The sequence below is a fragment of the Drosophila pseudoobscura genome, chromosome 4 (genome assembly GCF_009870125.1).
Source record: "Drosophila pseudoobscura strain MV-25-SWS-2005 chromosome 4, UCI_Dpse_MV25, whole genome shotgun sequence".
Lineage (NCBI taxonomy): Eukaryota > Metazoa > Arthropoda > Insecta > Diptera > Drosophilidae > Drosophila > Drosophila pseudoobscura.
In genome coordinates, this window is record NC_046681.1 from 28,833,161 (window position 1) to 28,859,475 (window position 26,315).

At 44.8% G+C, this 26,315-nt stretch overlaps 5 protein-coding genes across 7 annotated transcripts in view; 4 read left to right on the top strand and 1 right to left on the bottom strand.

Annotated features, from left to right (window-relative positions):
- Positions 1-4,187: 4,187 nt before the first annotated feature.
- On the top strand, positions 4,188-7,679 carry LOC6903236 (cilia- and flagella-associated protein 91-like). Its single transcript, XM_002132899.3, has 3 exons — positions 4,188-4,534; positions 4,608-4,848; positions 4,921-7,679. Exons 1-3 carry the CDS (start codon positions 4,279-4,281, stop codon positions 7,616-7,618), a joined length of 3,195 nt encoding a protein of 1,064 aa, XP_002132935.2. The 5' UTR covers positions 4,188-4,278; the 3' UTR covers positions 7,619-7,679.
- Positions 7,680-8,284: 605 nt separating this feature from the next.
- Positions 8,285-11,118, top strand: LOC117184072 (cilia- and flagella-associated protein 91-like). Its single transcript, XM_033380154.1, has 3 exons — positions 8,285-8,448; positions 8,506-8,743; positions 8,806-11,118. Exons 1-3 carry the CDS (start codon positions 8,379-8,381, stop codon positions 10,796-10,798), a joined length of 2,301 nt encoding a protein of 766 aa, XP_033236045.1. The 5' UTR covers positions 8,285-8,378; the 3' UTR covers positions 10,799-11,118.
- Positions 11,119-12,255: 1,137 nt separating this feature from the next.
- LOC6903237 (cilia- and flagella-associated protein 91-like) lies at positions 12,256-15,640 on the top strand. Its single transcript, XM_002132900.3, has 3 exons — positions 12,256-12,672; positions 12,730-12,967; positions 13,030-15,640. The coding sequence occupies exons 1-3, from the start codon at positions 12,384-12,386 to the stop codon at positions 15,518-15,520; spliced, it is 3,018 nt and encodes a 1,005-aa protein (XP_002132936.2). The 5' UTR covers positions 12,256-12,383; the 3' UTR covers positions 15,521-15,640.
- Positions 15,627-26,315, bottom strand: part of Dhc36C (Dynein heavy chain at 36C) — a 28,373-nt gene continuing 17,684 nt past the window's right edge. For 2 of the 3 annotated variants that reach the window (XM_015180950.2, XM_033380152.1), the window contains exons 18-26: positions 24,010-24,297; positions 23,532-23,947; positions 23,292-23,470; positions 20,888-22,264; positions 20,714-20,722; positions 20,616-20,633; positions 20,158-20,530; positions 16,378-16,529; positions 15,627-16,239 (exon numbers count right to left, since the gene is read on the bottom strand). In XM_015180950.2, coding sequence (XP_015036436.2) covers positions 15,733-16,239; positions 16,378-16,529; positions 20,158-20,530; positions 20,616-20,633; positions 20,714-20,722; positions 20,888-22,264; positions 23,292-23,470; positions 23,532-23,947; positions 24,010-24,297 — 3,319 coding nt within the window. In that variant the 3' untranslated portion in view covers positions 15,627-15,732. The remainder of the gene's footprint in view (positions 16,240-16,377; positions 16,530-20,157; positions 20,531-20,615; positions 20,634-20,713; positions 20,723-20,887; positions 22,265-23,291; positions 23,471-23,531; positions 23,948-24,009; positions 24,298-26,315) is intronic. The other variant, XM_033380153.1, reaches the window with a different exon arrangement.
- Positions 16,584-20,156, top strand: LOC117183167 (uncharacterized). The gene is made up of 3 exons (XM_015180948.2): positions 16,584-17,018; positions 17,097-17,334; positions 17,393-20,156. The coding sequence occupies exons 1-3, from the start codon at positions 16,748-16,750 to the stop codon at positions 20,085-20,087; spliced, it is 3,204 nt and encodes a 1,067-aa protein (XP_015036434.2). The 5' UTR covers positions 16,584-16,747; the 3' UTR covers positions 20,088-20,156.

The following is a 26,315-nucleotide window of genomic DNA, read 5'->3' on the forward strand; positions in this document are numbered from 1 at the left end:
ATAACCGAGAGGGGAAGGGAAGGAGGGGAAAAAAGGGCAAACAAAACCACATGCCACGCCTAACAAGCCGCCAACACCACCGCCTACCTTTGTGAGTGGTACATGGCCGCAGATAAACCGCCCAAAAGTAATGCCAAAACATTTCGTGTCATAAATTTTACGACATAAGCGCGAAAAGCAAAACAACACAAAAGCCAACAACCCAAAAAATGGAAGGACAAAGGAAATTGGAAATAGGAAATGTCCAGCGTCAAGAGGGCGAAGAAGCAATGCCCTTAGAGGGATATTTATAGTACTCGTATAGAGTATAATGATATTCGATCTTGGTCATTGACTGAAAAACATATTAGTGTGCCTACGCTAGCCATAGACGGAGCAGTTTTTGAAACATTTGTCTACCGTCTCTGACCATGGTTAAAACCTATAGTACCCCTGATGGTAGGGCATAAAATACAAGCAATGTGCATTACAATAAATATTGATTTACAATTTTTTGCGCTTAGAACATTAATTTATCTGAATTCAGAGGCGTCGCTATAAAAGGATCAACAAACAGAGGATAAATAAGTGATGATAAAAGCACCAAAATTATGAGTATCAAATCAATATTTAATTGGATTTTAATAAAGTTCGAATTGGTCTTACTTAGCTACAAATTCCCCACAAATTTGATTACATTCCGAACGCATTTTATTAGCAGCCCCTCCCCGCCTAAGCATCTGCCTGCGGGAGGCCTATAAAAGCCTCTCCACTGATATTTAGCTGTTTCGGATGGGCTCTGCAGGGCTATAAATTAATTTAAGTGCCTGAAAATATTTTTGATAACATAAAATCAAACCGAGCGAGATCCCTTTCCCGTTGGCCTGCTGGTCGTGCTGTGCCGTTGCGGTTCAGCCCTGGAAATTTAAACGGCCTGGCCATTAAGCGGGCCGAGCTGGATGTAGTTTAATGGCTTTATTTCGGGGGGAATGGGTGGGACAGGGTTCAGACGGCTGTTTCCCAATACTCGGCCGCACTTTGGCCAATTCTATTGGTCTTCTGCTTGAAGATTTAATTAAAAAAGTCGAGAGCATGCAAACGAAGTTTTTTAAAGGGAGTGGAAGGCACGATTCGGCTGGCATAAGCCAGAACTTCTTGAGGGCTGGTGGCATACCCGCCACAAAGGATGCGCCAAAGGCAGTCAACAGTGACGGGCAAAGGCAGCGCCAGGCAGCGCAAGGCAAGGCAAACTTGGGAAAACTTATTCTTGGGAGCATCGTTATCATCGCCCATCATCAGGCCCGACAGATACAATAACAACAGCAACAGCAAAGGCAACGGCAAAGGCAATGCCAGAGAGAAAAGATATGACAGCCACTCGTCGTCTTCGATTCCTTCGATAGCAATACTTTTAAAGTAAATTGCGGCAAAAAGGAGAAGCCTTCAAAAGGAACGGGGAGTGGGGGCAGCACGGAAGCTCTCCCGCACACGTTACGGCACTTTGCCTGCGCTCCACTCCGCTCCACTCCGATCCGTTCCACGCTTCGTTTGGCTCTGATTTTTCGCTGCTCGTCATGGTCATGATGGTTTTTGCTTGGAAAATTAATTGCATGCAAATATTGACAGAGCGAAAGTAAATATAATTTCATTGTTTACTCATAAATACGCATTATTTGGAAAATGAAAATAGAAAAGCGCCTTCCCTAAGGCTGAACGGAAAAATGGGAAAAATAAATGAAGAAAGAAAGGAAGTGAAGAAAAAACTAATTGCTGCTAACCGAAGATGGAAGTATACTTTTCAGAAAAGGTATATAAATATAAAAAAAATTACCAGTACACCTACCTGGTGAGAGCCAAAAACTTCTCACATGGAGAAACCTTGAAGTTAAAACAGAGATTCGATCCCACTGGAAGGGTATCCTTTGTACAGGTTTGGAATATAAAACGAGGGGGAACGTTGTGAGTTGCTGCGGACACCGCAACTCTACGGTTATACCCGATACTAAGTCAGTATGGGTCTCCTCCGGCAGACGCCGTGCGAGAGAGACAGAAAATCAGTCTGAGCGTGACGTCGGGCGCTGCGTAGCCACTGCAAATTGATTTGTTCCTTTTGGCTATAAAAATGATCTGATCTGATCCAGATTCATCAATCTAATAGATATGGTCATTATCTATGATTCTGCGTTTTTAGTTTTCTCAAATCTGCAATATTGTGGATGCAACAGATTTTCGTCCTTTGTGGGGGCGGATGGGGGTGGGGCGAAATTCTGAGATATACGTTTTATAGTGACATCTTAAAGGAGTGTGTGCACCAAATTTGGTTACTCTAGCCTTAATAGTCTCTGAGATTTGTGGTTGCCTCAGATTTTCGTCCTTTGCGGGGGCGGAAGGGGGTGTGGCGAAATTTGGACAGAAAACGGTCAAGGTCCGATATCACAGGAGTGTGGATACCAAATTTGGTTGCTCTGGCTTTTATAGGTTCTGAGATCCTTGAACTCATATTTTGCAATTGGCAAAACCGACCATGAAACCTGTGTGTTAGAGTGAGACAGAGCGAGAAAGAGTGAAATTGTTTTCGTGATTCTGGCTGTAATAATTATACGATCTGGTTCAGATTTTGCACTCTAGAAGATATAGTCATCTTCTACGATTCTGCGTTTTTAGTTTTCTCGTATCGTCGAAATTGTGGATGCCACAGATTTTCGCCCTTTGTGGGGGCGGAAGTGGGCGGGGCAAAGTTTTGAAATATTTTTGGAGCAGTGACATATCACAGAAGTCTGGATCCAAAACATCGTTGCTCTAGCTCTTATAGTCTTTGAGCATTAGGCGCTGAAGGGGACGGACAGACGGACAGACGGACAGACGGACGGACGGACAGACGGACAGACAGACAGGGCTCAATCGACTCGGCTATTGATGTTGATCAAGAATATATATACTTTATAGGGTCGGAAACGATTCCTTCTGGACGTTACACACATCCACTTTTACCACAAATCTAATATACCCCAATACTCATTTTGAGTATCGGGTATAATCACGATTTTCCGGGGTGGATTTTGTGCGGAGATAGGCTGGATTTTGACAGTTGCTCGGTTAATCGGTTTAAACATTTGGTGAAAATGCTGCTGCCTAATTAGCATCATTATTTTTGATGGGGTCACGCAGGCAGCAAAAAAATACTACAGCCGGAAGGCCGTAGGAGGAGGACGGGGTGCCAAACCTGGACCTGACAAATAGGCAAATGCTTAGCAAAGGTAATTAATGGGAAAGTGCAAGCAAGATGGAGCTAGACTGAGATAAAAACGAGGCCCTCCAGTGATAATTAATGTGCGTTCTAAACACGAACATGAGACTCCGAATGGCACCGTGGAGGAGGTTATCGCTATCGCCAGAGCTGATATCAAATTGAAGCCAATTAAAAGTTACCAGTCTGTGAAGCTGCCAAAAAGCAGTCGGAAGCGGGTCAGGTCCGACCAGATTTCATCTGATACCTCTTCTTGTTGTGGGTGGCTCTTGGCTTTTGAACAAAACTTTCACGAGCAAAAATAGCATTAAATTGCACACAAAAGAACTCCCAATGCTTAAGACCATGACCCGCCGGCCGGGGGCCAAAACAACAATTTACGCTCTCCAACTTGTTCGAGTGTTGCGCTTAATCGTCAAAAACACTTCTTATCGAAGAGCATTTCCCACTCTCCCAAAGCCAACTTTGCTCATAAATTATTACACAAAATTAGTTGCACACCAGCCGAGGAAAAGGACGATGGAAGAATACAGGAGAAAGGAGATGAAGAGTGCAGGGAGAAACATCTCAAAGGACTTAACAAATTTAAAGCTCGAGGAAGAACATGAAATATGGCTGGGCCAGGACAAAAAGCTAAATAATCACAGACATGTAGGATAATAAATGATTAACGTCCTGTCGAGACTCTGGGTGGGGCCTGGGAGGTCGTTTGTATATATCTAGGTATGGCATCTCCCTCCTCCGCTCGAGGATTGTCGAGATTGCCGCCAAAATGTTGGCCAACTCAATGTTTTTAAATTGATATTGATGAGCTTTGCCCATTAGGCAGGGCTTTGCAGTACCAAATTTACCCTTTTGCGGAATATAATTCAATTATAATTGAGAAACATTTACCAATGATTTTGAGGACAAACAAAATAAAAGATACTTCATTGCAAATAGTGCCATCGTTACAGTAAATATCCCAAATCAAGTAGACTACATCAACAACTTTTAAACGAGATCTGTCTTATTATTTAAACCTCCAACACCAGATATATCAACCTGATAATATGTCAGCTCAGAGGGAGATTCCCCGAAGAAAGCGAATGCTTCATTTCCTGCAGGAAGAAAGAGAAACGAGGAGAAATAATAGCAGCCCATCGTCTCCACTCAGAATAGAAAGGGAGCAGAGTCCAAAACTCAGCCGAAATGCCACATTCAAGAATCGAGAGCCCGCACATCTTAAGGACGATTACAGTGGAAGCAGCCAGAGCCTATCATCATGTCTGATCACGAGGTCTCCGCTGGGGCCACGATTGAAAAGCGGTAGGTACGGAAGGATTTGATATCAAAAAGGGTTTGCTAATCCCATTTCTCGTGTGCTTTGGTCTTCCTATAGGTGCCAACAACCCAGCGGAGCGGTCCACCGGCAGATTGCCACGTACAGACAGTGAGTGCCTGTTCCAGGCACCGGGAATCGACTTTCTCACAGAAAAGGATACTAATACAACAACCCATGAGGTCAAGCTGGATTCCTCGGTTTATCCTCGGAAAACACCTTTAAGGAACAAGTGCGACTTTTTTCCAAAATACGTGTACAATCGTCCATTCAAGGAGCAGGCAACCCAAACGCTCTACAGGTAACGCTCAATACTAAACGAGGACCTATGTAGGTCTTTGTAGCTAAAATTTGTACTCCTTCTGATTCCCAGGGAAGCCTCGGCACAAACCTTGGCCTATTTGCCGGAGACTGAGGACAAGGAGATAGATGAGCATCTGGAGCTTTTCAGACTGGCTTCAGCTCTTCCTGGCGATAAGCCCCCGGGACTCTATGAGGTAGAAGTCTTGGAACGATCCCGCAAACGTTGGGCATTTAACAAGGCACTGAACACAAACCTAAAGAGGCAACTGCAAGAGGCCCGAGAATTGGCCATGAAAACGAAGTACAAATCCATACTGGAGGCCTTCGAATGGGAGAGTTGGATCGAGCGGGAGGAGTGCATACAGGAGTGTCAGAAGAGGCGTCTGGAAATCGTTATAAAGATGTTCGACAAGCGCGAGAAGGAGATGCATTTAGCATCCAAGACGCGCATTGAAATGGCTTGCGAAGGTATCGAGATGCGCCGTCAAGCTGGTCTTCACAAGAACGAGATAGAGTATCAGCGAGGCAAACGCCGGCTCGAAATACAACTCGCAAAGACATCCCGGAAATGGCAAAGGCAGAGTCCCCTGTATTCCTTGGGATCACCGTGCTCCGAGTTCTATGGACCACTAATCAGACACGGTGTAGATCCGGCACGTCGTCACTTTATAGGCGCTAACCGCAAAGCCTTCGACACTAGGATGGACGACCTGGAGAAGCGCGTGAAGATGAACAACGTGACGTGTCCGTTCCGAAAACTGAAGGAATTGTCCAAGCCCAGAGAGTATGTTAAGGAGTATGAGCACAACTTCTGCTCTGAACAAAAATTACAAAAGCTTTACGACTCCTTGACGGCATTACGAAAGCAGCAATACGAACACAAAAATCCTCCCAAGAGTCTGAAGAAACGACACAAACCACCCGCTCATTCAGTTGATGCACGCATGAGCTCTTTTTCAGGCTCGACCACTATGTTCTACAATCCTAAAAAGTCAAGGATGGAGCAACCGCAAAAGGGGCATACAGTTGAACTTGATCGATCGAGTGCACTCGCCAAGAGCTTACAAGACGATAGGAGGCAAGTAGACTTAGAGTATCTGTTGCAAAAGTACGAGGGTACCTATATTGGTTGGATTATGCAGTTCCTCTCTGAGGAAATGGGGCGGCTGAAGGAACAGCGAAGGCTCCACTTCTTTACCATTTTGGCCCAAAAGGAGAGATGGCGGCGCGAAGCGAATGAAGCAGGATTGCGGCAGAAGGAGAATGAACTGAGAAGGGTATACGACGAGCTGTTCCAGAAGTGCAACCCTGCCAACAAACAAGTTAGCAATGAGTATCTCAAAAGGATTCTTACAACAGATTTGATCCACATAGCAGACCATGAGGCCACTAAAACGGTGACGGGTCTTGCAAAAGACATTGATGCCGATATCGAGCGTTGGTTGGAGAGCTTCAAGCTCATTCAGACGCCACTAACCTATGCTCCACTGCGTCTCATGCTACGTGACATGGTCTCCCCAGACATAAATGCTGCTCTCGATCGTCATGAGAAGGCTCTTATCGCTAATTATATTGTTGAGGACGTGATATTTGGCAGAGTGTGGGAGGAGCTAGAACCATTCGACATATCCACCACCCTGACTAGCGACTTAATTGATCGCCTCATCGACAACGATCTCTATCTATTCTCCACGGACAGCGAAAGTGACACACCGCAGAAAACTTCAAGCTACGAGGCTAAGGCTATTATACGAAAGCTTATCCGCCAGGCAGTTCCCGGACAGCGCTGGAAAGATGAAATCGAACGCATTGTGCACGAGAACCAAAACGATCTATTCGATGATGTCTTCGCAGCAATCATGAACAAGATTGAGAATCCACCACCGGTGCGACCTTCCCAGTTAATCGAAGTCGGCCCAAGGCTATCGCACACTGTCATTAAAACGGAGGATAATATTCGAGCCATGGAGATTTTAGAGTTCGAGGCCATGAGAGATCAAATCCATACACAGTATTCGGAGGAACTCAAAACAACAATCCTATCCCTATTCAAAAAAATTACGGTGGATCATATTACCAAAAAATTGGAGACCGACGAACTATTTACTGAAGATGAGACCATTCCAATGGGCGAAGACGTATTCATGAAGTCACAAAGCTACGGACCTCCAGAATCTGATCCGAAATTAGATTCTGACCTATACAGCATTATGGGGATTGTTGATATTTGTAAAGAGAAGAACTTTAATTTGCTCAAAGGAACCGGGCTTCCCAAATTGGAATACAAACTGAATGACTATATTTTTCCATCGCAAATAGTCGTCTGCGAAAAAGATGATGTAGAGGAACATGAGATGGAGATGGGGATGGAGATGGACATAACGGGTGAGACAGACATAGTGACTGAAACGGAGATGACAGTGAAGGAGGAAATGGCGATATCAATTGAAGACAAAATATCGATTGGTTTAGAGGAAGAGATGAAGATGGAGGCAAAGATAGATGTGCAAATGGGTAGAAAGATGGTGGAAAAGGTAGAGTCGCCGAAAATTAACAATCCTAGTCTGACTGAAAAAACCTCCGAATACGATGAAGAAAACTATGAAATAGAGTCTATTGATAATATGGAAGCCTCAATAGAATCGGATCATAATCTCATTAAGAACCTCATCAAAAAAGCTCAAGAAGAAGATGAACTGGATACGTCGTCTTTATCTAAGAATTTGTTAAAAAAGAACAGCTTTGAAATAACTGCATTAGTTGGTTAACTTTTATTCATATTTTAGTACAGTTACAGTTCGAATATATATGTATTTTTCTACTAATTAATACACACAACGAAATGACTTTTAATAGTTCATAGGTTTTTTTTCATAAGATTGTATGTATTAAGTAAATTTTTAGATACACTTCTAATACTGCTTATAATCTAATAGTGTACAAAATTAGATTTCTCTAGCTCTTATAGTCTCTGAGATCTAGACGCTCATCGGGACGGACAGAGCTATATAGACTCGGTCGGAAACGTTACACTCATCCACATCCAAAATAGATTTTCATATTCCCTTCTTGCTCGTTCATTAATCGGGGTCTAACAGCACAGCGGTTGCTGGCGATTTCCTCCCACTGCCAGATCTACTTACAAGCCAAATGTTTAGCTTACCTCCGAATACTCGATGCAGAAAGTCGGTAGCACAGCTGCCAAGAGAATTTTACCTAGTATGCTGGTTGAAAAACATTCAACTCAATCACGAATCAGACATCAAACATCAAACATCTAAACATTCACGATATATCTCACATTACAATAGACAATAGTTTACCCAGTAATTAGGGAGCCACACAGAAATGCCAGAGCAGGAGAAACGAACCTTAAGGGAGCTTCGAGGCCATCGGGTGCTCCATGACAATCACCAGACCGGACCAACCCGTTTCGAGCAATTGCCAAGTCACACCAAACGGGTCACTTTTGGCAACAAACTATGCAATGGAGGTAATGACCAACCACCGAAGGCCAAAAAAGGTTTCATGCAAGCTGGAAAGGGCCTCACATCAGGTCTGATCACGATGTCACCGGTGGGCCAACGATTACAGGCCGGTGGGTGTAAGATCAACATTTTATTCTTCCATTTATTCTTCATCCCTTAATATGTAGGTGCCAACAATCCTGGCGAAAGGTCGGTGAAAAGATTGCCTCGTACAGACAGCGAATGCCAGTTCAAGGCACCGGGAATCGATTTTCTAACATCACGGGATACTAATATAACAACCCATGAGATCAAAATGCGTCCTTCGGCGACTTTGATTGGGATTGATTCTACCAAATGCGATTTCTTCCCGAAATATGTGGACAAGCGACCATTCAAGGAACAGGGAACACAAACGCTCTATAGGTAAGCCTATATGACTTTGACCATTATTTCTAGATGAGACCATTACTCTGTCTGATTCCCAGGGAATCCTCTGCACAAACGGTGGCCTATTTGCCAGAGATCATGGACAAAGAAATGGATGAGCATCTAGAGCTGTTTACCCTACCGGCTTTGCTGCCTGGAGATAAGCCACCGGGACTCCATGAAGTCGAGATCCTTGAGCGTGCCCGCAAGCGCTGGGCCTTCAATAAGGCAGTGAAGACAAACTTTATGAAACAATTGCATGAGGCTCGGGAGTTGACAATGCAAACCAAATACAAGCACATACTGGAAGCTTTTGAATGGGAGAGTTGGATCGTGCGGGAGGAGTACATACAGGAGTGTCAGAGGATGCGCCTCGAGATCGTTATAAAAATGTTCGACAGGCGCGAGAAGGAGATGCATTTAGCATCCAAAAAACGCATTGAAATGGCTTGCGAACGCATCGAGATGCGCCGTCAAGCTGGTCTTCACAAGAACGAGATAGAGTATCAGCGAAGTAAGCGCCGGCTCGATATACAACTCGCAAAGACATCCCGGAAATGGCAAAAGCAGAGTCCCCTGTATTCTTTGGGATCACCGTGCTCCGAGTTCTATGGACCACTAATCAGACACGGTGTAGATCCGGCACGTCGGAGTTTCTTAGGCACTAACCGCAAAGCCTTCGATATTAGGATGGACGACCTGGAGAAGCGCGTGAACATGAACAACGTGACGTGTCCATTCCGAAAACTCAAGGAATGGTCCAAGCCCAAAGAGTATGTTAAGGAGTATGAACAGAACTTCTGCAATGACAAAAATTTGCAAAAGCTATACGAGTCCTTGAAGGGCTTGAGAACGCAGTCGACTATGGAAAACCGGACCGAACCGAAGTGTCTTAAGAAAAGAAAGCAATTGACCTCGGATAAGTACGAGAAATATCCAAGTTACACCCACATAGATTTCTATCAGGCAGCGCCAAAACAGATTCAACCGCCAGAGCCGACGCAGACGCCCGGTCGTTTTCCAACAAGAAGAGGCACATTGTATGCAAAGCACTTGGAGTCTCAGAGAAGAAACGAAGCTTTTGAGAATTTACTGAAAACGTACGAAGGCACTTATATTGGTGGCATCATGCAGTTCCTCTCTGAGGAAATGGGGCGGCTGAAGGAATATCGAAAGCTCCACTTCTTTACCATGTTGGCCCAAAGGGAGAGATGGCGACGCGAAGCGGGTGAAGCAGGATTGCGGCAGAAGGAGAATGAACTGAGAAAGCTATACGAAGAATTGTTCCAGAAGAGTATTGGGGCCCACTATCAGGTCAGCAATAAATATCTCAGCGCGCTTTTAACAACAGATATGAGCCACATAGCAGAGAGCGAGGCCGCGCTAACGGTGACCGGGCAGGCCAAGCAAATCGATTTAGATATCCAGCGATGGCTAGAGAGCTTCAAGCTCATTCAGACGCCACTAACCTATGCTCCACTGCGTGTCATGCTACGTGACATGGTCTCCCCAGACATGAATGCTGCTCTTGATCGTCATGAGAAGGCTCTTATCGCTAATTATATTGTTGAGGACGTGATATTTGGCAGAGTGTGGGAGGAGCTAGAACCATTCGACATATCCACCACCCTGACTAGCGACTTCATTGATCGCCTCATCGACAACGATCTCTATCTATTCTCCACGGACAGCGAAAGTGACACACCGCAGAAAACTTCAAGCTACGAGGCTAAGGCTATTATACGAAAGCTTATCCGCCAGGCAGTTCCCGGACAGCGCTGGAAAGATGAAATCGAACGCATTGTGCACGAGAACCAAAACGATCTATTCGATGATGTCTTCGCAGAAATCATGAATAAAATCGATAATCCTCCACCGATGAAATCGTCCGACCTAATCACTGTCCATTCGTGTCCATCTCAGGGTCACTTTTCTAGGACTGACAATTTTCGATCTATAGATATTATGGACCTCCCGATTTTCCCCAACTCATTGCCAAATTCTGAATTTGAGCGCATTCAACCGCTATCTCTACAAAAAAGGCAAATATAGATGTAAAGATGCAGAGGAAAATGGTAGATGATATAAAGATGTAGAAAATAAAAAATCATAGTCTGACTGAAAACGCTTCCGAAGACGAAACTATGAAATGTAGCCTCCTGATAAGATGGAAGCATCAAAAGAATTGAATCAAAATCTGATTGAGAACCTCTTCTAAAAAGCTCAAGAAGAAGATGAACTGGATACGTTGTCTCTATCTAAGAATTGGTTAAAAAAGAGCAGCTCTGAAATAACTGGATTTGTTGGTTAACTTTAATTCACATTTTAGTACAGTTACAGTTCAAATATATTTGTACGTTTCTACCAATTAATACACACAACGAAATGTCTTTTAATAGTTCATAGTATTTTTATACCCGATACTCAAAATGAGTATTGGGGTATATTAGATTTGTGGTAAAAGTGGATGTGTGTAACGTCCAGAAGGAATCGTTTCCCAACCCCATAAAGTATATATATTCTTGATCAGCATCAATAGCCGAGTCGATTGAGCCATGTCTGTCTGTCCGTCTGTCCGTCCGTCCGTCTGTCCGTCTGTCCGTCCCTATCAGCGCCTAGTGCTCAAGGACTATAAGAGCTAGAGCAACGACATTTTATATCCGGACTTCTGTGATGTGTCACTGTTACAAATATATTTCAAAACTTTGCCCCGCCCAATTTCGTCACCACAAAGGGCGAAAACCTGTGGCATCCACAATTTCAAAGATACGAGAAATCAGAGAACGGAAAATCGTAGAGAATGACTGTATGTTCTAGAGTGTAAAATCTGAACCAGATCGTATAATTATTATAGCCAAAATCAAGAAAACAATTTCATTCTTTCTCGCCCTGTCTCTCTCTAACACGTAGGTTTCATGGTCGGTTTTGCCAATTGCAAAATGTGAGTTCAACGATCTCAGAACCTATAAGAGCCAGAGTAACCAAATTTAGGATCCACACTCCTGTGATATCGAACCTTGACCGTTTTGTGTCAAAATTTCGTCGCACCCCCTTCCGCCCCCGCAAAGGATAAAAATCTGGGGCAACCAAATTTTTTTTTTTTTTTTGTTATCCGCACTTCTGTTAGATTTCACTATAAAACGTATATCTCAAAATTTCGCCACACTCCTTTCCGCCCCCAAAAGGACGAAAATCTGTTTGGGCGGGGCGAACTGAAATTCACTTCTAACAGTGCGATATCATAGGAGACTCGATAGTCTCTAAAATCTAAGCGCTCATCGGGACAGACAGAGCTATACAGACTCGTCTATTAATGCTGATCAAGAATATATATACTTTATGGGATCGGAAACGCTTTCTTCTGAATGTTACACACATCCAAAATAGCACAGCGGTTGCTGGCGATTTCCTCCCACTGCCTGATCTACTTACAAGCCAAATGTTTAGCTTACCTCCGAATACTCGATGCAGAAAGTCGGTAGCACAGCTGCCAAGAGAATTTTACCTAGTATGCTGGTTGAAAAACATTCAACTCAATCACGAATCAGACATCAAACATCAAACATCTAAACATTCACGATATATCTCACATTACAATAGACAATAGTTTACCCAGTAATTAGGGAGCCACACAGAAATGCCAGAGCAGGAGAAACGAACCTTAAGGGAGCTTCGAGGCCATCGGGTGCTCCATGACAATCACCAGACCGGACCAACCCGTTTCGATAGTGCACAACATTTACGCCAACCCGTTCCTCAAAAGGAGCAATTGCCAAGTCACACCAAACGGGTCACTTTTGGCAACAAACTATGCAATGGAGGTAATGACCAACCACCGAAGGCCAAAAAAGGTTTCATGCAAGCTGGAAAGGGCCTCACATCAGGTCTGATCACGATGTCACCGGTGGGCCAACGATTACAGGCCGGTGGGTGTAAGATCAACATTTTATTCTTCCATTTATTCTTCATCCCTTAATATGTAGGTGCCAACAATCCTGGCGAAAGGTCGGTGAAAAGATTGCCTCGTACAGACAGCGAATGCCAGTTCAAGGCACCGGGAATCGATTTTCTAACATCACGGGATACTAATATAACAACCCATGAGATCAAAATGCGTCCTTCGGCGACTTTGATTGGGATTGATTCTACCAAATGCGATTTCTTCCCGAAATATGTGGACAAGCGACCATTCAAGGAACAGGGAACACAAACGCTCTATAGGTAAGCCTATATGACTTTGACCATTATTTCTAGATGAGACCATTACTCTGTCTGATTCCCAGGGAATCCTCTGCACAAACGGTGGCCTATTTGCCAGAGATCATGGACAAAGAAATGGATGAGCATCTAGAGCTGTTTACCCTACCGGCTTTGCTGCCTGGAGATAAGCCACCGGGACTCCATGAAGTCGAGATCCTTGAGCGTGCCCGCAAGCGCTGGGCCTTCAATAAGGCAGTGAAGACAAACTTTATGAAACAATTGCATGAGGCTCGGGAGTTGACAATGCAAACCAAATACAAGCACATACTGGAAGCTTTTGAATGGGAGAGTTGGATCGTGCGGGAGGAGTACATACAGGAGTGTCAGAGGATGCGCCTCGAGATCGTTATAAAAATGTTCGACAGGCGCGAGAAGGAGATGCATTTAGCATCCAAAAAACGCATTGAAATGGCTTGCGAACGCATCGAGATGCGCCGTCAAGCTGGTCTTCACAAGAACGAGATAGAGTATCAGCGAAGTAAGCGCCGGCTCGATATACAACTCGCAAAGACATCCCGGAAATGGCAAAAGCAGAGTCCCCTGTATTCTTTGGGATCACCGTGCTCCGAGTTCTATGGACCACTAATCAGACACGGTGTAGATCCGGCACGTCGGAGTTTCTTAGGCACTAACCGCAAAGCCTTCGATATTAGGATGGACGACCTGGAGAAGCGCGTGAACATGAACAACGTGACGTGTCCATTCCGAAAACTCAAGGAATGGTCCAAGCCCAAAGAGTATGTTAAGGAGTATGAACAGAACTTCTGCAATGACAAAAATTTGCAAAAGCTATACGAGTCCTTGAAGGGCTTGAGAACGCAGTCGACTATGGAAAACCGGACCGAACCGAAGTGTCTTAAGAAAAGAAAGCAATTGACCTCGGATAAGTACGAGAAATATCCAAGTTACACCCACATAGATTTCTATCAGGCAGCGCCAAAACAGATTCAACCGCCAGAGCCGACGCAGACGCCCGGTCGTTTTCCAACAAGAAGAGGCACATTGTATGCAAAGCACTTGGAGTCTCAGAGAAGAAACGAAGCTTTTGAGAATTTACTGAAAACGTACGAAGGCACTTATATTGGTGGCATCATGCAGTTCCTCTCTGAGGAAATGGGGCGGCTGAAGGAATATCGAAAGCTCCACTTCTTTACCATGTTGGCCCAAAGGGAGAGATGGCGACGCGAAGCGGGTGAAGCAGGATTGCGGCAGAAGGAGAATGAACTGAGAAAGCTATACGAAGAATTGTTCCAGAAGAGTATTGGGGCCCACTATCAGGTCAGCAATAAATATCTCAGCGCGCTTTTAACAACAGATATGAGCCACATAGCAGAGAGCGAGGCCGCGCTAACGGTGACCGGGCAGGCCAAGCAAATCGATTTAGATATCCAGCGATGGCTAGAGAGCTTCAAGCTCATTCAGACGCCACTAACCTATGCTCCACTGCGTGTCATGCTACGTGACATGGTCTCCCCAGACATGAATGCTGCTCTTGATCGTCATGAGAAGGCTCTTATCGCTAATTATATTGTTGAGGACGTGATATTTGGCAGAGTGTGGGAGGAGCTAGAACCATTCGACATATCCACCACCCTGACTAGCGACTTCATTGATCGCCTCATCGACAACGATCTCTATCTATTCTCCACGGACAGCGAAAGTGACACACCGCAGAAAACTTCAAGCTACGAGGCTAAGGCTATTATACGAAAGCTTATCCGCCAGGCAGTTCCCGGACAGCGCTGGAAAGATGAAATCGAACGCATTGTGCACGAGAACCAAAACGATCTATTCGATGATGTCTTCGCAGAAATCATGAATAAAATCGATAATCCTCCACCGGTGAAATCGTCTGACCTAATTAGTGTCCATTCGTGTCAATCTCAGGGTCACATTTCGAAGATTGACAATTTTCGATCGTTGTGTAATATTGACCTCACAATGTTCCAAAACTCATTGCCAAATTCTGAATTGGAGCGCATTCAAATACTATCTCTACAAAAAAAAGTTGAAAAGGACAATGTTACCGCTGGGTTGAAGACCTTCGATAAGTACCATGGAGATGACAATGCACCTGAACAATTGGATGTGTTTATAAAATCAGAGGTGTTTAACATCATTAATGACTCACAGGAAAACGTACCAGAGGATGTGTTCGGCGTCACTGGAGTGTTAGATCTAAGCAAGGAGAAGGACTTTAAGATGCTGAAGCATGCCAAAGAAGAATTAGAAGTAGAAGTAGAGTTTCATGTCCTACCGGTCAATTTTTTGGAAGACCCTAGCAGTCTCCAGGAGGCGGTCTTCGAGGAAGAAGAAGGTATATATAAAGAAGAGAAAGATATGTCCGATAAGACTGATTCTAGAGCTCACGCGACACCGGAAGACTTTAGTCTTCCTTTTACCTCTCAAGAAGGCACTGAAAATGTGGAAGATGAATATTTTCCCAAGGAAGAAGCCGCCTCGGTAACCGCTGAGACAATCGTGGCGAATTCTCAAATATTTAAGTTCAGATGATTTTTAAATTTCGTGACAGTTATTATTAATTTCCATGAAAATGGAACTTTGTCTTTAATTCCATACATGTGCAGTGGTTGTAGTGGAATAAAAAAATACGTTATAATGTATGTAACTAAACACTTGACTTTTACTTTTATTGCAGCTTCCAAAGGCACTTTCTAAGACATAGATGTAGAAAATATATAATTTAATCAAATATATCTGGAATATTAGAAACTCAGCTGACAGAGCAGCGCCGTGCCACGATTAATCCAGTGGGACGTAGGGGTATTTGGATTGCAGAGCAGCAGCATGGCCACCACAAAGTTGGTACTGTGTCCCGTGGTGGAGAGGACACCGCGGCGTTCGGCTGTCTTGTAGAGCGGACACAGATAGTTGTGACGCTCGGGGAGATCGGTCCGCTTAAGGGGCTTCAGCCATATCAAGGGCATGGGGTCGAACAGTTCCCTTGGACGCGACTCGGCCAAATATTTGGCCGTGCGATCCCAACGGGCACCCTCCAGGTAAATCCCATACACAAAGACTCCATCTGCGGGTGCAGTGATACCCTTGATTTGGTTCTCCTCCAGCGAGAGCACCTCGTAGTCAAAGGCAAGCAGATCTATGGAAATGACATACTTTCGTGCATAGTTCTGCTGGGCGCCAGTGAGGAAGGCCTGGGTGAAGAAGAATCCAGACAGCCAGAAGGTGGAGGGAGCGCCATGGTCGTACCAGTGCTGAAATGGATGGAACACATATGTTTATTTCAGGTACCCGTTATCCGTACCAGGGCACCTCTTATCGATTGGCCTAGCAAACAAATGTCGGCTCCCTAGCAGCGCCTCCGTTGCTAACTGGCAAAATGCTTCGCTTACCTGCAGGAATTCCAGGCGATGCAGAAAGTCGGTTACGTAGCTGCCGAGTGGCTTCAGGCTGGGATACGATTTACCAGCCCACATTGCTGGTATCTTCGCTATCAGGACAGACTTGTAGACGGCCTCCACAGCGGCAGACATCACCACCAAACCTGCATTGAATGGAAAAAGCACCAGTTATCATAATACAGTAGGCTGTTCACGAAACATATGGCATATGCCAAATGGAAAACTAAAAATTAAATTAGTATAAATAACACGTCAATCCCCAAACACTTAAACAATACACCATAAAATAATCGTGTGTTGCGGAAAAATTTCGCGGTGACCCTACAAAGACAGGTAGATATATAGATAGGTCTCATTCAAAATGCCAGCACATGAAAAGAAACTGAACGGGGCCCAAAAACAAATGGGCCTCCTCGAAGAAAAAGAGAAACGAAATACAATTACAAAGGTGGATGCTTCCACATATTCACCTGGACGCCAAAGGAAGCAGTCGCCAGGGCAGACCAAACGGGTCACATTCAGAAAGCAAAGGTCTCATGGAGAGTCGCCACAGATCCCAAAAGACGCCTGCCTTCAGGGACTTACATCTTGTTTGATCACAAGGTCTTCATTGGATCGTCGACTACCGGCCGGTAAGTGCAAAACGGAAGCAGGCATGTTTTCTCTTGATCACTATTTGAACCTTCACACATTCTTGATACCCCCTGCAGGTGCTAACAACCCGGCCGATCGGTCTACTGGTAAACTGCCTCGTACAGACAGTGAATGCCACTTCAAGGCACCGGGAATTGACTTTCTTATAGAACGAAATACAGATGTAACTTCTCACGAAGTCAAGATGAGTCCCTCGGTGCCTGTGGTGAAGAATTTAAAGAACAAATGCGATTTCTTCCCGAAATATGTGGACAAGCGGCCATTCAAGGAGCAGGGAACACAAACGCTCTATAGGTAAGCCGAAGGAAAGTCTATATTTCTAGATGATAGCATTATACTGTCTGATTCCCAGGGAGTCCTCTGCCCAAACGGTAGCCTATTTGCCAGAGATCATGGACAAGGAGATAGATGAGCATCTGGAGCTATTTTGCCTACCGTCTTTGCTGCCTGGAGATAAGCCACCGGGACTCCATGAAGTCGAGATCCTTGAGCGTGCCCGCAAGCGCTGGGCCTTCAATAAGGCAGTGAAGACAAACTTTATGAAACAATTGCATGCGGCTCGGGAGTTGACAATGCAAACCAAATACAAGCACATACTGGAAGCTTTTGAATGGGAGAGTTGGATCGAGCGGGAGGAGTACATACAGGAGTGTCAGATGATGCGACTGGAGATCGTCATAAAGATGTTCGACAAGCGCGAGAAGGAGATGCATTTAGCATCCAAGACGCGCATTGAAATCGCTTGCGAACGAATCGAGAAACGCAGGCAGGAGGGTCTGCACAAAAACAAGATGGAGTATCTGCGTGGCAAGCATCGTCTCGAAAGCAAGCGTAATCCCACGTCCCAAAAGTGGAAGAGGCAGACTCCTATGTATGCTTTGGGATCACCGTGCTCCGAGTTCTATGGACCACTCATTAGACACGGTGTTGATCCGGCACGTCGCAGCTTTGTTGGCACCAATAGCAAGGCCTTCGACATGAGAATTGACGATCTGGAGAAGCGAGTGAACATGCAGAAACTACAGTGTCCGTTCAGAAAGCTCAAGGAATGGTCAAAGCCTAAAGAGAGTATCAAGGAGCACGAACAGAACTTCTGCTCTGATAAAAATTTGCAAAAGCTCTACGACTCCTTGAAGGGCTTGAGAACAATGGCGCGGAAGGAGAAGTCACAACCAAAATGTCTCAAGAAACGACTGATACCCAATGCTGAGAGAAAATCCACGATACATTATGATTTTGAATACCAAGATCCAACTGCCACATACGGCACCAAGCGAATCGCCAAGGAAGATTCCTCAGAGATCCTAACGCCATACCAATCCTCCTCTCCCTATAAAGTTAAGTCTTCTCCACCAACACTAAGCTCAGTGTTCAGCAAGCGGATGCGAGATGAGAGAAGCAGTCAGGAACTAGAGAAGCTATTGCACACGTACGAAGGTACCCACATTGGTTGGGTCATGGAGTTCCTAACCGAAGAGGCGGGACGATTGAAGGAGCTCCGAAGGCTCCACCTATTAGCCATTCTGGTCCAGAAAGAGCGATGGAGACGTGAGGCGGGCGAGGCAGGGCTTCGGCAGAAGGAGAACGAAATGCGAAAGCTCTATGAAGAATTGTTCCAGAAGTGCAATGTGGCCAACAGAGAAGTTAGCGATAAGTATCTCAATACCATTCTTACAACAGATATGAGCCACATAGCTGAAAATGACGCTGCTGAAACCGTAACCGATCTTGCAAAAGTTATTGATGCCGATATCGAGCGTTGGTTGGAGAGCTTCAAGCTCATTCAGACGCCACTAACCTATGCTCCACTGCGTGTCATGCTACGTGACATGGTCTCCCCAGACATGAGTGCTGCTCTCGATCGTCATGAGAAGGCTCTTATCGCTAATTATATTGTTGAGGACGTAATATTTGGCAGAGTGTGGGAGGAGCTAGAACCATTCGACATATCCACCACCCTGACTAGCGACTTCATTGATCGCCTCATCGACAACGATCTCTATCTATTCTCCACGGACAGCGAAAGTGACACACCGCAGAAAACATCAAGCTACGAGGCAAAGGCTATTATACGAAAGCTTATCCGCCAGGCAGTCCCCGGACAACGTTGGAAAGATGAAACCGAACGCATTGTGCACGAGAACCAAAACGATCTATTCGATGATGTCTTCGCAGAAATCATGAACAAGATCGAGAATCCACTACCGGTTGTACCCTCTCAATTGATACCTTTACATAGTATCGTATCAAACCGTAGAATCCGCATAACGGACGACATTCGTAAGTTAGAAAATATTGACTATCAGGCAATCAGAGATCAGCCGTCACTGCCAGACACAGAACTGCTCCGGATTCAGTTGCTAAACTTGTTTAAGAGAATGACAAACGACAAGATCACCAGGGAATTGGAAACCGTTGACAAATACTATGAGGATGACCACGTCCAAGAAGATCCCGATGTACATATACAAACTCAGGTTTTGCACAGCCCTCTCATCAAATCAAGTGAGGTTCGCGAAGAAAATTCCGAAAAATTGGTTGAGGATGAGTTTGAAGAAGAATCTGAAGGATGGATTGAAACAAAGTCTGAATTTTCGGCTCAAGTTGAGGGTCATTTTGAGCCTTATTATTATATGTCTGAAGCCGATGATGAGCTGGAAATTGAACATTTTGAATACGACACATATAATGAAGAAGTACAAGAAGAACATTTATCTCCCAAAGAAGAGGTGCCAGAACTTGATGGCTCGACAATAAAAAAGAAGTCCCAGGTTAAGATTATTACCCTAGAAGATGACGAGAATCTCGACAAAACACCGATACAGCTTCTCGATCCGGAAGAACATGAGGCTGACCTTAGGCCCGGCGGGTCCGTCTTCAAAACCAGCTTCAACACATCGGCTAGCCGTGTGGCAAGTGAATACAATTTGATTGAAACCATAGAACACCGAAGCTCAGATCAAATTCTCCCCACAAAGCCAACCACCTCCCATGAAGTTGAAAAGGCTACCTCAGATACTGGGTCGAACCGTTCGCGGCGTAAATAAGGCGCAAAGATGTTCTGGTTCACGTGTTTAAAAAAATTTGGAAATAAATTTTCGAATTGCGTAAACTTACCCTTGATTCCCTTTCTCAGTGTAATTAAACTCGTGCGGATGGTGTTCAGCAGGACATTGAAGCGCACCATTTCCTGCACCAGCACAGTATTCATGCTCTGATGGTATATGGTAGGATACTTGAGCAGGGCCGCATCTCGATCGAAGAGCTTGGGTAGTTTATCCAGAATATCGGTGGCCACATTGGTCACCACCTCCTCGGGTGTGAGGGCTTTCGAGTCTTCCTTGTCATCGGCAGAGGCACTCGTATCCTTCAGGGGCAATGGGTACAGGGCAAGGAAGGGGGGACTTGTGGGATAAGTGGGTAGGGATAGGTTCTCGGGAAAGCGTTTACTAAGCACTTCTACATAGACCCTTTGTGTTTTCTCCAGTTTCTATAATGCGGCATGTTGGCGGAGCGGAATAAGCAAAAATATCCATAAGGAAGCAAGCTTCTATCAAGCATTAGCTGGCACTTACACGTCTCTCATAGAGGTCCTGTTTCGAATGCAATGCGGCAATTAAAGCGTTAAATTTATTACATTTTGAACTTAAAGAAATACTTTGAAGAAGCTTACCCAACGATCCTTTTTTGGCAAGCATGAATGTGTATAAAAAAGCAATGTAGGAGTGTTTCATAACAAAAGTATACAAATCGTATGTAAATGAGAGGACATACGAATGTTCCAAGCCCCAATTTCAAGTATAAAAACTATGCAATTCTCTAAAAGCATGATCAGAAATGGATTTACCTGTGTCAGCAGAGTGTGCGAGAGCAACATGTCCGTCTCCTTTTGGTCCCTCATAATGTCCGCATTGGCGTGGAAGCCAAAGATGGCCGGTGACGAGATCTGTGGCAGCTCTCGGGTATAGGTCATATACAAATCGACCTCCTTGAACACGGGGATATAGTACAACTCTGAGTCGTCCAGATAGTATGGCTTCTCCAGGTCGATCACCGCGGGGCAGTAGTAGAGGTCCAGTATGGTCTTGAGGGTACGGCGATCCCAGTCGTCGGTGACACGACCTCCATAGTTACACTCGCCCGTGAGATAGCGCAGAGCATCGTAGTTTACCGACTCGTACTGGTTGAGGAACATGCGCAGCTGCATCAGGGATATGCGTAGATCGGTCTCGTTGAACTCGTAAGGTATGTTCCAGCCGATCGGACCGAAGGTGCGGCGCTCCTGGATCACAGCATGGAAAAAGCAGAGCGAGTAGATCAGCTGCTTGAAGATTCGCGGCTGGGTGCAGGACTCGTACCACTCCGGGTCACTGATCGGATCGCTTAACATCGACCGGAGAATGTTAGAGCGCAGACCCTTGGGCGGTTCGTTGGTCATCTTTATGCCATTCTGCAGCACCACCACCGGGAAATGATCGGCCGGATATGAGGTAAGCCACAGACGAAAGTCCGGATGCGTCGAGTCTGGCAGCAAGTTCTCGCAGATCTTTTCCAGCATGGGCATAAAACTAGCTGCCAAATGGCAGTTCTGCAGAACCACCCAGTTGCCCATTTTGACACCCTCATCGATCATCTTCATGGCAATGGGTCCCTGGCCCTGGCCCAGGGACAGAGAGAACAGACGATTCGTGCCGAAGCCCTGATCCTCGGCAAACTTCAGCAGCGTGGCCGTGGGGTCGGAGCCAGGAGTCAGAATGAAAATCAGGGGTACACAGCAGTGCGAGTCACCGAACGAGGCCATCAAATCGAATTGCGGTGGGTCGACAAACTTGGCACCCAGCTGTCCAGACACAAAGTTAAGTACGGCTGGCACCAGTTTATCCGGTCGAAAGACCCGCAGCAGCAACAGCTTCTGGAAGACGGAGATGCGCTTGCTCCAGGCAGCGGGTATGTCCTTATTGTCCTGAGGCGTTTTTGAATCGAAAAACATTTTCCAACTGCTCGGATTCGCAACCAAATCCTCGCGTAAGCCCTTAAAGTTGGGCAAATTGGTCAGCCGGCAGACCTCATCCCAGTTCTGGACGCCCAGCCAGGAGGTGGGATTCTTGTGCGGATTCTCCAGACCAATGCCTCCAGTCAGCAGGAACATCCATTCGGCATTGTCAATCAAGTTATCGTGCTTCATCAGGTTGATGTTCAATATAAGCGAGAACAACAGCTTATCCTGTGCAAAGGCCAAGACATTTCATAAAAAACGAAAAAAAAAACGAGAACTCAAGTCAGGGATGTCAGGATGGGATGTGTGAGTGGGGTCGCTCAGGCTCAGGGTCATCGTTTGGGGCTCGCTCTCGCATTAAATGGGTTACAGCAAGCCAAAAAGGTTGCCCTCTGAAATCAAAGCATTTTCCGAACCAACCCAAGCGGCGATGACGCTTCTCTGATAGCAATTTTGTTCTCCTCGTTTTTTACTTTTTGCAAAAGAAAATTAAAAGGCCGGGATCAAAGGTTAGCTCATGGCTGGGTCGCGACAGGAGCCGTGGAGCCAGTGGAAGGTTAAGGTATAGGGAAAGGGCATGGCATAATTGACTGAAAACAGCATAAAGCTAGCTAGAACTTGTTTGGATTATTATTTCCCTTATTTCCTCTTTTTTTCTTCCACTTTCCTTTGGCAAGGTACATCCTTTGATTGCAGCAGCAACGTAATAATGTTATTCGAGCAGCTCAAAAGTTGCACAGTGGGCGAGGTAGAGATGGTCTTTGGTTATTAGAATCACAAATTCGTTTCAAAAAGTATGGAAAATTGGAAAGGATAGTATAGGTAGTTGAATTATGGAAGAAAATAAGAGTTAGCAGCACTTTTCTGGGGTTAGTCAGGAGAGCTACAGATAGATAATTTCCTATTTCCTACAATCTACATTTTTGTCCTTCAATCAGAAGTTAACATCCACGGTGGCTGCAGTTGCAGCCGCTGCCTTTCATTGTCAGTTGAAGTGGCATCAAGTACAATGTGCTTGGAAGTAAAAGTACTTAAATATTATTTAAAACCAAGTCAAGGCAAGTCAAGTCAAGTAGAGCACGAAGCTCAGCCGCAAAAGCAACTGATACGCAACGCAAAGGAATACGCTTCAAATGTCACATTATTAGATTATGCGCAATTACGGGGCTAACGAGGCTAAAGGCTACAGCCAACGGATGGACGGATAGACGGCTGGAAGGCTTGACGATAATTGGCATTAGCCATGGGCACTCACACGCTCGAACAGACTGCGACAGATGTTGACATACAGGCTGTAGGTGAAATGATTCCGCAAGTCCTGCAGACGGGCCACGATGTCGTCCACCTTCTCCGTGTTGTCGATGGAGGCCATGTACAGGTTGACAAACCAAACCAAACTGTACTGGTACATGGGATCGATGTTGGCCAATTCCACTGAAATACAAGAAGACTGTAAGACAGATTGATTACATATACAGTAGATGGAATGGATTACCTATTGTAAAGAACAAGATTGTGGAGTGCTCGGCTATTGGTACATAGCTCAACCGGGCTATATCAATCTGCTTTTCGGTGGCTTCCGTGATAATCTGCTTCTCACTGATGTCATTGGCCAAGGCCTTGGCCGAGCTCAATATCTGTACGGCCGTCTCGTCTTCCAAGATATTATCAGCAGAAGAGAGCACTTCGAGGATCTGGTCTTCAGTCTCCTTCAACATGCGCTTGTTCTCAGCTCCCTGGACAATTAGGTTGTTCTTCTCCGCCTCCAAGTCGGGACGTTCTCGGGCCACCGTAATGCCCAGCAATTGATCCTGCAATCCCTGTGTGGTAATCATGAAATTTAGTAGGGTTACCTTAACAGCCACCTCGGGTAGATAATGCGGATTTCGCAGCTTCGTTGTCATATAGAATCTGAAATAAAGAATCATTTTAATGTTGCATATCGGGAGGAACCAATCGAATTCCGTATCCACCTAAAACTATGATTATACTCAATCACAGAGTCGCCCAGCTTGATGCAGAGAGTACCACCCTGCTTGAAGAGCTGCTTCAGCAGCACCGACTCCAAAATGGGATCCAACTCTTCGCCAATATTCTCCAGCAGCACTGGCAGACCGAATTGAATGGCATTCTCCATGACGCGAGTGTAATCGGGCTGATTGAGACGTATCACACAGAGCTTATTGTTCTTCTCATAGTTTTTAATCCATTTGTTGGCCTGGCCCTGGGGATCAATCATCAGTGGCCAGCGACGTGCATTCCTGTAAACAGACACACAAAATCAATGAATGAACACACGTATAATCTCGTATCTAAACACGCACTTTAAATGATATTACAAATGCAGGCAATTTGTCAACATGCACCCAGCATGGACTCCAACGAGCCCATCATTTTGTTGGAAGTTGGAATATTAAAAAGGAAAACACCGCATAAATACACATTCAATATTTACGTCAATAATTCATAAGCGTAAATAATTCTATAGAAATGTTTTTGCTCGCATTATGTGGAGATGTACTCGTGGGCGGGTGGAGGTGGATGTGGAGGTGGAGGGGTCTGTCGTGCGGGTTTTGTGGGTTTTGCAATGGAAGCAAACCTCTGGCTTCAAATATGCCAATACATCATGCAAACGCAAACGTTAAGCCACAGACAGAACTATATTACAAAAGGAGCGTAGTCGCCTTTAGGCTTCCAAGGGGGTTTTGGACAGTTTCAAAAAGAGATACCCATTTCATGTTCTTACTAATGAAAAGTCCTTTTGTTTTTATAAAATGTCATGATGCTTCCTATCTATCTTTAGCTGGAAAATTAACTGTAATTTCCTAATGTACATTAGAAAAGATTTTATGGGATTGAACATTTATCTTCTCTATATTCGAGAGCTTTTTTATGATGTTTCAAAATATGAGCCCACGAAATACACAAAGTATAAAGCACTATCCGATTGCTTGCTATAAAATGTTTCGAAATATGACCTCAATAAACATACTGAAAATATTTGAAATTTTAAAATAATGATTGGAAGACACTTAACACCCCAACGGGGGGTTTTGGGGCGCCCCTGAATGATATATGTATATACATATATACAAATATATATATTTATGGATATGTGTGCATACGGCGATTGTGGTTGTTTGTGTGTGTGTTTGGAACACTGCATATAGAGAGAGGGAGCTATTGCGATAACTCAGAGCCGGAGTGGCAAAAACGAAGAGGGGAATGGGAACGGGCACTGGCTGTGGCACTGGCTGTGGCTGTGGCAGTGGCATAAAGAGAGTGAGATAGAGCGAGAAAAACAACAATAACTTGCAGCAGTGGCAACGTTGATGGCAACAGCGACGGCAGCGGCCAACACATGACAAATTCACACCGAATACAAATTGCTCGTGCGAATGAATGAACATTTTTGTAAATTGAAAACTTGATGAATGAAAAATATTTGATGGAAAAACAAAAGAGCAATGTCCCGGCACCGGTCCTGGTGCCGTTGCTGTTGCCGCTGCCGCTGCCGGTAGGAGTCCTAGGCCGCTGCCTGTTTCCCGTACGGGGACCCACGATAAAAAAAAATTTAACAAATTTTATACAACGAATTCCAGCTCCAAACTCCTATACAATAGAACCCCATAGAAGTGGGACCGTCTGTGCAATGGGCAGGCAGTTGCCATATGAAAAATTGCTAAAGTTCAGAGCACACCACCCGTGGGACCAGCTAGAGATACGGTTTTTAACTGTTTGTCACAGAATAAAAAGGAAGTTTGCACGAAAAATAGTTGTGAACACAGTCAAATATGCCATTCAACTGCATCCAGCATTGCAAATCTGTGCAGAATCCGTTGACTGGTGTTGGGGAATTTCACTGTTGCAATAAAACCCAAAAAGAGAATCAATATTTAAAAAAAAAAAACCTTATCAAATTCAGGAGCGAGAGTTGATAGCTATAGGAATTGTTATGGATTGCATACTTTGGGGAGAGATAAATATGTTACAGCTTAAAATTTTGTTGATAATTTAATACAATTAGGTAAGCCTTCCACTCTCATAGTTTAAAGATTTACAGCACTTTTCAGCTCACTTTCCAATTGCTGCTAACCATTTACCAACACTAACGACGCAGTCAGGAGCAAACCATGTCCTCACTTCAAGCTCATTACGCATTCTGTAAGGTCTAGAACATGGCGACCCAAAGCGAAGGTCTACAAATTGTTTTTCCCTTTTTCAAATTAACATTATTTAATCAAAGACATGCCTCCCAAACCTACGCATAGAGGCATGA